The 9,769-nt window shown below is 38.4% G+C and overlaps 1 protein-coding gene across 2 annotated transcripts; it reads left to right on the top strand.

Annotated features, from left to right (window-relative positions):
• On the top strand, nucleotides 1,048-3,967 carry LOC109226613. 2 transcript variants are annotated; one of them, XM_019391432.1, is made up of 3 exons: nucleotides 1,048-1,109; nucleotides 3,260-3,523; nucleotides 3,709-3,967. In XM_019391432.1, the coding sequence occupies exons 2-3, from the start codon at nucleotides 3,355-3,357 to the stop codon at nucleotides 3,945-3,947; spliced, it is 408 nt and encodes a 135-aa protein (XP_019246977.1). In that variant the 5' UTR covers nucleotides 1,048-1,109; nucleotides 3,260-3,354; the 3' UTR covers nucleotides 3,948-3,967. The 2 variants fall into 2 exon arrangements, with proteins under 2 accessions (XP_019246977.1, XP_019246978.1); XM_019391433.1 differs by lacking the exon at nucleotides 1,048-1,109 and adding an exon at nucleotides 1,139-1,258.

Genomic DNA, 9,769 nt, shown 5'->3' with positions numbered 1-9,769 from the left:
ACCCTAAAAGTGTATCTTTAATAGTGGGCTAAAGGATGAAAAGTTTCTTTCAATTTATGTACAACATGGGCTAAATAGGGTAAGAGCTTCAAATCTGGGCCATTTTCGGTTGGGCTGTTAGGCTAGTAGAAATTGCACGGGGCTTCCTATTTGGTCGCCCCCATTTAATCTATACCCATTTTTTTTTAAAACTTTTAACTTGTACTCACTTTTTAAAAAACTTCAGCTCCCTTTCTTCGATGTGCTGCTTACTTTCTCCTTCACAGAATGCATCTTCTTCTTTCTTCTTTGCCTTGCGTAGAATACTACAATTGTTGATAATGTAGTAAATTGAAGGTTTTGTAGTTTGTGGGGTAATAATTAGTAGTAATTAAATAAAACTATAGCTGAAGTTTATGTGAAAAGAGTGTTATTTGGGGTAGTAAACATACAATGAACTAAATAACTTCAGCTCTATGGCTGAAGTTTTCCGGTCACAAAGACAAAAACTTCAGCTCTAGAGCTGAAGTTTTTATTTTATAACTGGAAAACTTCAGCTCTAGAGCTGAAGTTTCCCGATTACTAAACAAAAACTTATAAAATAAAACTTCAGCTCTTGAGCTGAAGTTTTTATTTTATCACTGGCAAACTTCAGCTCTAGAGATGAATTTTCCGGTTACTAAACAAAAACTTATAAAATAATTCGCGAGTTACAAAACAGAAACTTCAGCTCTAGAGCTGAACTTCAGGCCCGGCTACTAAAATGCTGAAGTTTTGTGTGATTGCCTTTGCTACTTTAGCCCGCATGCTGAAATTATGTGAAACAGCGGATACGCTTGTAATTTTTTTTGCAAAACGGGCACAGGTTAAAATGTGGCACAAAAAGCGGGTATAGATGCAAATAGAGAAGGGCTGTAATTCTTTCTAAATTTATTACGTCAAATTGAGACGTCAGTCCGTTCACATTCTTTATGTACAACTGTGGTACAAAAGATGATCACTAGTGCCGGCCGTAGACAATCAGACCTCTTCCTGCTATCTTTCTATATATACACAAAGAAGGAGCCAAAGAGAGAGAAAAGCGCGCGTCTAGAGAGAGAGAGAGAGAGAGCAACTGGTGTCTCTACCAGGTAATATAGAGACCTATAGATACAATAATTTGTATCTCTATGTTGACTATCTCTGTGTACTTATCTGAATTAACTCTCCTCCAACTCTCCTCCATGAAATGTTTTGTTAAAGTTGGTAGTTGAGCTGTTTTTGAACTTTGAATTTTGAGGTATGGCTGGACTTCTAGGGTTTGGTGATCTGTTGATTATTTGTTGGATTATGTGCTGTAACTATGTGGTGCTGCTTCCTTGGTTGAATTGCTGAAAGTTGCTTGAAGTTGACTTTGTGGTCTTCTGGGTTTACGTTGAATTATTTTGGGGTTTTGGGTTTTCTCTTGTCGTGAAATTTTTAGATTTTTTATGAATAAGAACTTCATTACTGGTAAATTTTCATATTTTTAGAATTTATGAATACAATTTTGATTTTTAATTACCTTCTGAATATATTGTGGAGATATAGAGTATTTCTCTGTGGAATAAAGAGTGATTTCTTGAGCACATGTGTAGTATACTGGTTTCATAATAAAAAGAAAGAAAAGAAATTGAGTATAAGCTTGATTTTTATTAAATTTCAGACAACTGAGGAAAACTGAACTTTTCTTCACGTAGATCTTAGTTAAAGATGGTTTCCTTGGAGTGTATGGGTGGTGAGGTGGTTTATAGGTTTCTTGATAGGTCTGAATTAGGTTACTTTGATGGTAAGTTTGGGTTTTCATGATTTTGGGAGGAAAGATCAAAGGAAAAATAAAGTTTTCACTGTTGTCTTTACTGGGTTCTGATAAAAAATCGGTCTTTACATGGTTGACTTCAAAGGTGTCAGAAGTAGCATATTATCTTTGTTTTGTCATGGGAATGATAAAGCTTTCATTTTTTGTATACTTTTTCTAATGTTTTGGGGAATTAAGCTTTTACTTAGGCAGATATTGCCCAAAGATGAAGTGTGGAGTAAATAGATATATATATTGTGCGAGTAAAGAGGAAAAAGTATGACCAAACGAATTGTGTGAAATAAGTGAATGTATCCAGTTGAAGCGTTCTTGATTGATTGAGACAAAAAGACTCTCAATCCAGATTAACTCCGTCAAGCCTATACAAGTAGTGAAGAAGGTTTATGTATGTCTTGGTGGTGCGAATTGGGTCTTTTTATGGCGGGTGCAATTTTGATGGGTTAGTGAGGAAACCCCCAAATTAAAGGAGTCGAGCAAAAAAAAAAAAAACTTGGTCTTATTATCCATCTTTACAGAAAACTGATTAGATGGTGTAATTTCACCACTTTTGTAATTTTTGTTAAAACAAGGTGGTCCAACATTAGCAAATTGTTGTTATAAATTTGTTATTCATGCTTGGATGGGAGGGAATTATTCAATGCAGGAAAGTATCTATAAAGATATCCTTGATTTTGCTTCAGCCAATAGTCGAATTTAGGCGTGGTTTATGACAACAGGGGTTTTTTCTTGTGGAAGTTCAAAACAGATTAACAGAACACAGTGTTGGTATTTGGGGAAAGAAAGGTAATGGGGAGACTTGGTTTAAGAGTAGATAATATTGTGTGCTCAAAAAATGAGTAAAAGGTAATTTTCGTCTAGGAAGGTCAGCTAGTGAATGAGCCGGGGATATAACCAAGGTTTCTTTTTTCCACAGAAGGTAAATAATTTTATTAATGATGGGAGAAATCCCGCATACAAGCCATATACCAAAAAGTAGAGAACCTACACCAAAATATGGTTCTCGACGAAAGAACACCAATCATCTATACACATAGGCACCTCACGGGTGCACCGAACAACCAAGGTTTCTTTTGATAGTGGGTTCAAGACATCCACTATGCATCTGGTTAGCATAATTCTTAAACTGTAGAACTTTCAGTGTTTCCAGATTTTCGAAGTTATGCTCCTGTAGAGAGCTCAGTTGAAGCATGGTATATGAAAGGAGGGGATGAAGTTGAAAGGGCAATGACCTTCTGTTTAAATGCCTCTGTTCCTTATATTTAAGTGATTTAGGTTATTGGTTTCGCAAAGTTCATTTTGAGTGCTATTTCTTTTAGATATTTCACTGCATACAGTTGATGACTATAAATTATAAACACAGTGCTACCTCGTCTACTTATTTATATGTGAACCTCCTGGCATAGCCATGCATTCTAAAGTTCTTTCAATTTTCTTTGACAACAGTCTCTTGTGGCTGATGCTCTTTGTCTGAAGGGGTTTTGAATCCCCACTGATGCTTTCAAATCAAGATTGTGCTAGATATTCCACATACAAATCAAATGCCATCACTAAAAATGAAGACAAAGCCAGCCTCATCCAGTTCGAAAGAAAAAAATGGTCTCCACGTCTGTCCAAATTCAAGTGTCATATCCAAGAGTTCTCTCTCCCGAACCAGAAGTGTGCAGAATGCTGAAGAAGTAGCAGATTTGATTCACAATAGTCATGATGGTAGGTTTGGTTCTATCCTATGGTTCTTAACGATTCTTTAGTTGTCATTGTGATGGTTTGAGAATGATGAATCTTTTCTCCTCACCCACAAGTTTGAACAATGGAAGTCTCTCCTCCATGCTGACATTGCCATTTTCTCGTACTGCATATCCTGTTTCATTCATCAGTTGCTTTAATTCTTGCAGTTCCTATCTTGTATGAAGTATATCCACACCAAGTCGGAAGAAATGGAGACCACGCTAATGATTTGGCAGATGAACTGCTTGAGAAGCAACAGCCACCCGTTACTGATTCTGCAACCATTGATACAATGGTAAATATGTTACAGGGTGTTAACTATTATTACCTGACATTTTCAGTTTATGTTGCAGTGTATAGTAGTCTTAAATTGTTTGTTCATTTCTTTCAACTATTTGGTGTCTAGTGGGGTAAGGACTCTGCCAAATCTACATACATACATACATACATATATATATATATATATACATATATATATATATATGTATATATATATATATATATAAAGTACTACAAATATTCAAAGAATATTTTAAAATGCTAAATTAAAGGGAAGAAATTTAGAATAGAAAAAGAGAGAGAGATTTGAATTCTAAATCTAGCAACTAAAATTTAGAATAGAAAAATATGAGGAGAGAGAATGTAAGAAAATAAATAAGGATAAAATTGATCCCATAATTTATGTTACTCCTTAGCTGTGCACATAATCTTTACCATATGCTAATATTATAAAAGAATATGCTATATATGAAATAAACAAGAGTAACATCATTTTTTCAAATACTTTTTGAAAGATGCTTCTTAGTGTATTTTTTTCTTTTTTCTTTTTTAATTTGGGGGAATTCACAAGTGAAGGGATAAAAAACGCACATTCAACGAATTGAAGGTAAAATTATGTTCCTAGATCTCACAGCAAAAATTTCTCAACAGTTATTGGACTAAAACCACAATATACTGTAAAATAATTATTTAACTTTTTCAAGTTTTTTATTTCTTTTTAGGGATGACACATAAACACCCACGTATGGTTGTTTCGATTTTTCCGTTGACATCGGAATTTGCGGGGATGCTATGACCTATATGTTTGTTCAAAGTAATATTAGTATAAATCGTTTGAACTCACCTTATATTGGCAGTGTTTGCACATAATGTAGCTTTAAGAAAATTCATAAGTTGCCCCCTACTTTTTCCTGAAATAATTATTTACACTCCTTAATTTTACGAATAATCTAAAACCTCTTATTTCTTGTCCAAAGTTGAAATAATTCCTTTCTTAGAGCTCCGGCTAATTCTAATTCGCGCCACGTATGGCCCATGTAAGGCGAAAATGCTCCCTGATAGCATTTTTTCCATGCTCAAGACTCGAACTCGAGACCTCTTATTGAGGACGGATGGATCTTATATCCCACCACAACCCTTGATGGCATACACGCATTTTTAAAACTAGTGTTGGTAGCAAAAAGTGGTATTATAGAATTTTTCAAAAAATATAGTTAATGTCATCGAGCCATGCAAAGCTCTGATTAGGGTGTACATAGGTTGAGTTAGTTCAGATTTTTCAATTATCAAACCAGACCGATGGTGTGGGTTTTTAAATCTATAAACCCGACCAAACCAACAAAGTCGGGTTTTTCAATGTCGATTTTTCTCGGGTTTTTTTTATTTTTTTTGGGTTTTCTGATTTTTTTCCGGTAAAGTCTTCATAGCACAAAATATGCAACTTGTGCTCTAAATATTTCTTTAGTACTAATAAGATACAACTACAGTCAGACCTCTCTATAACAACATCCTTATTAAATAACACTTCTCTATAAAATTCAAATTTTTTCGGAACCAAATCTCATGTTATATTATAATATATGTAACGACCCAACCGGTCGTTTTGAGTTTTAGCGCATCGTTCAGCAGTTTGAGGCCATGAGCAGCTTCATTTCAGGTATTACAACTTGCCTTCATGGTCGGAATTGAATTTTGGGAAGTTCGGAGTTGATTCGGAAAGAGAATTCTCATTTCGGAAGCTTTAAGTTGAAAGAATTAACTAAGATTGGATTTTAGAGTGAACGACGTCGGAATTGGGATCTGAAGGTTCCAGTAGGTTCGAATGATGATTTCGGACTTGGGCGTATGCCCGGATCGGGTTTTGGATGACCCAGGAGCATTTTTGGCGCCTATTGTGGAAGTTAGCATTTTGGAAGAAATTTTATAAGTTTGGGTTGAAGTGCCTTTCAGTATTATCGATGCTCGTTTGGGATTTCGAGCCTGGGAGTAGCTCCGTATGGTGATTCTGGAGTTGGGAGCACGATCAGAAGTGAATCCGGATGTCCGTGGGTCATTTTGGAGTCATTTGGCTAAAGATAGAAATTTGAAGGTTTTTGAGAAGTTTGACCGGAAGTGGACTTTTTGATATCGGGGTAAGAATCCGGTTCCGAAAGCTGGAATAGGACCGTAATGTCGAATATGACTTGTGCACACAATTTGGAGTCAATCGGGCGTGATTTGATAGGTTTAAACATCAAATGTAGAAGTTCGAAATTCTAAAGTTCATAAAGCTTGGATTGGAGGTCGGTTCGTGGTTTTAGCGTTGTTTGATATGATTTGAGGCATCGAGCAAGTCCATAATGTGTTTTGGGACTGGTTGGTATGATTGGTTGGGGTACCGGGGGCATCGGGTGGATTCCGGGTGGTTAACTGATCGAAAATGGAATTTTTGAAAGGCTGAAGTTGCTGGTTGCTGGTTGCTGGTATAACCGCACCTGCGAGACTTGGGCCGTAGGTGCGGAGCCGCAGAAGTGACCAGGGGAGCCGTAGATACGGTTTTGGACCAGAAGTTAAGAGACCGCACATACGGTCATGCAGCCGCAGAAGCAGGACCGCACCTGCGGCGGTCGAGTCGCAGAAGCGCAAAGGAGGGCCTGGTGAGAAACCGCAGGAGCGGTAGAAGGGCCCCACCTGCGGAACCGCAGAAGCGGTCAAGGGACAGCAGGTGCGGAAGTGCTGGAGGCAGTAAGTTCTTTTAAAAATCGGGGGTTGGTCATTTTTCCCCCATTTTTCATTGGGTGTGGACGATTTTGGAGAGCTTCAAGTAAGGGTTTTCATCATCAACGACAAGGTAAGCTAATCCCACCTATCTTGAGTTAAATATATCGATTATGTATGGATTTTAGCATGTAAATTGGTGGAAATTTGGGGGTTTGAGGAAAACCTAGAAAATTGATATTCTTAGAATTTGACCACGATTTTGGGTATGAAATTGAGAGTAAATTATATATTTGAGTTCGTGGAGTTATGGGTAAGCTTAATCATCGAAAATTTTTGGAATTCGGGCACGTGCGCGCGAGGGCAATTTTATCAACTTTTCGATCGGGGTTAGGAATTGTTATAAATTGGATTGTAATGAGTAGTTGAGCTCATATTAATGGATTTGCATAATTATTGGCTAGTTTGGAGCGTTGTGCATCAATTTGAGTCTTCGGAAGGGCGTGGAAGGCCGGTTTTGGATCTTCGGAGCAAGGTGAGTCTCCTCTCTAACCTTGTGAGAGGGAATTCTCCCCATGGGTGAATTAATTGGATTTGTGCACCTAATTGTGGGGGCTACGTGCGCACGAGGTGACGAGAGTCCGTGAGTAGCTACTATTATGTTTAAGTCTGGGTAGTCTAGGACCCAAAAAGCATGCTATACTTGGAATATTTGTAATCTTATTGATAGTTTGAATTGCTTAAATCACATCGAATTAGTGAATGAATTTCTAAAAAGATTAAACTTCATTTTTCTTGAATTGTTAAAAGAGAGTAGGCTTTTCCTTGGATAATTGTTCCCTGATAAATTCATGATTGATTAATTGTTGTGTTTATTTATATTTGACCGCTTCGCATGTATGATTCGCGAGCGGGATAGTAGATGCATCTATGGTTCGGGCCGCTCGACCCTCGGCAGTGCATATTTTACATTCATGTTGGATCGGGTCGTACGACCTCGGCATGAGTTGCGCATGCTTGTATTGCTTGCCTTGAGATTTATTGATATTGCTATTTGTTATCCCCGGCTTGAGATAATTGTTAATTAATAGATTATGAATCCGGAGACTTCAAATAAGAAGGAACTTTTACCTGTTTGGTAACTCATTTGAATCAACTGTTATCCTTAATAAATTCGTGAGTCATCGCATTAATAATAGTATTATTGGACCATTAGTAAGTGTCGAAGTTTCCATCTCGTCTCTACTTCTTCGAGATTAGGCGGGATACTTACTTAGTACACGTTATTTTCGAACTCATGCTACACTTGCTGTGCATTTTGTTGCACAGGTACAGGCACTTCTATTGGCCTATTGAGCGTAGCAGCACGGGCGACCCGGAGACTAGGTGAGCTGTATTTCCTCGAGGCGACCCGCAGCTAGTATAGTCTCTCTCAGAATTGTATTTACTTTCTGTCCAATTATGTTCCGGACAGCTGTTGTACTTTATTCAAATTCTTAGAAATTGCTCATACACTTGTGACACTGGGTTCTGGGATGTCTATGGGTTTATTCAGAAACTTTTAAAAAGATGTTGAATGTTCCATTATTTATTCAGTGAAATTTACTATGTATTGTTTAAATGGTACTACCGATGCAGTACGGAGTGTTTCTCCCTGGATAGTTGTCTGGGCTATTATCGTCGCCTTGTGGAGGGATATTTTGTCGTTTCAGCTCAGTAGCGGTACTCCTGAGAGCTCTGAGGCTGGGCACAAGTTGCCATGATGCTATGAACGATTGTTCCGCAGTATTGATATGATGGTAGGATGTTTGCCTATGTGTCGCGGAAGTGAATGACTTGAAGGGAGGTTTGCTCAGTGCATGATCTACAGATTCGGTATTTTATTCCCGGCAAGGGAAAGGCAATCGGACTAAGAATGGTCAGGTGTGGGCTGATGGAGTAACGAGACTTGGTATTTGCGAGCGTGGCGGAGTTTTCTTCTATGATGAGGTGTCATTGTCCTAATTGAAAGTACTAAGTTCGCCGGTGTTATGATCTTCTACAATTTGCCTTTGGTGTAAGATATACTGAAATAGTATTGAAGATGCGGCTGTTAGATATCGCGGAGTGCGGTAGCTCAGGATTGAATCAGTGTTTCTAATATTGACGGTTCGAGAAGGATGATCTTCGGAAAGGTTTAAAGTTAGCAGTAATTGTGGGTTCAAGTGCCACGAAGATAGATTTCATTTAAGGAAACAACTGAGTATCAAAGGATAAGGAAGGACGTGTGGGGAGTGTCAGGCGGTGGTTAAAAATTTCTAGAAGGCCAGGTATAAGAAGCAAAGGTCGAGTAGTCGACTAAAGGGGAGAGTTGCGCCAAAGTGGAAGAGTTTAGAGTGATTTGGGAAATTTTAGTGATTGGTGATTTGGGCCTACGGATTAATTTGAAGTATGGGCTATTATGCGACAGGAGATATGATATAACGGAAAGGAGATGCTTGAAATGAAGAAGGATACAACCCAACTTTGAATTGGAAGGATGTTGCCGCGCAACTAATTGATGTCCACGATGGGTGAATGGACTTGTGCAGCTATAGAGTGAGCTTGGACTCAGGATAGGTCATTAATGTCATGGTGATTGCACCCCGTGTAGCAGTGTTGGAAGACGTCAGCACATAAATCCCACAGGTGGGTTACCTCTAGTGAGCGGATCGGCGGTCGCATGGTTGGTGAAGCTTCTGCGGAAATTCTATTGGTTATACAGCAAGGAGATCGTTCGTGCGAATGTGGTTGATGATTCAGAGAAAAAGGGGTTTTACATAAAGATTCCGAGAACGTTGGCGGTTGATGGCAGAAGGTTATATCAATATGAGATAAATGATCCTGACAAATTCCAGAGTTGTGTAATGATGGCTCCAAACTAAGTGGGAGAGTCCCACCGCCTATGATTAAGATTGCATGGTTAACTATTTGCGAGGTTTTGGGGTTATTGGCATATTGATGGGTCACTTCAGCTACGGAAGGAACATAAGTGGTAGATCGAGCAAAGGAAATTGTTAGAGGTGTGCTATGGTTGGCCTTATTGGCTCATGTTCTTGATCGCTTTTTAGCATTAGTGCGGCCGGTGAGTTGGATGTACATATATGTTATTTGTTACAGAAGGTTATGGGAGCGTGCCCACGGAAAGGTTGTATAAGTGTGGCCTGTAGCTACTTGATTGGTTGAAGAGTTAAACCAAGCATGAGGATTGTTGTGACATTGCAAGTTTGAGGA

Source organism: Nicotiana attenuata, chromosome 6, assembly GCF_001879085.1.
Source record: "Nicotiana attenuata strain UT chromosome 6, NIATTr2, whole genome shotgun sequence".
NCBI classification, from domain to species: domain Eukaryota; kingdom Viridiplantae; phylum Streptophyta; class Magnoliopsida; order Solanales; family Solanaceae; genus Nicotiana; species Nicotiana attenuata.
This window is presented reverse-complemented; position numbering and strand designations above follow the sequence as displayed.

What these genes read in the sequence shown, in the direction of transcription:
- LOC109226613 (XM_019391432.1), top strand. Translation starts at nt 3,355, where the DNA reads ATGCCATCACTAAAAATGAAGACAAAGCCAGCCTCATCCAGTTCGAAA. An exon ending in GATTCACAATAGTCATGATG is followed by an intron (nt 3,524 to 3,708) that starts GTAGGTTTGGTT and finishes TAATTCTTGCAG; the next exon opens with TTCCTATCTTGTATGAAGTA.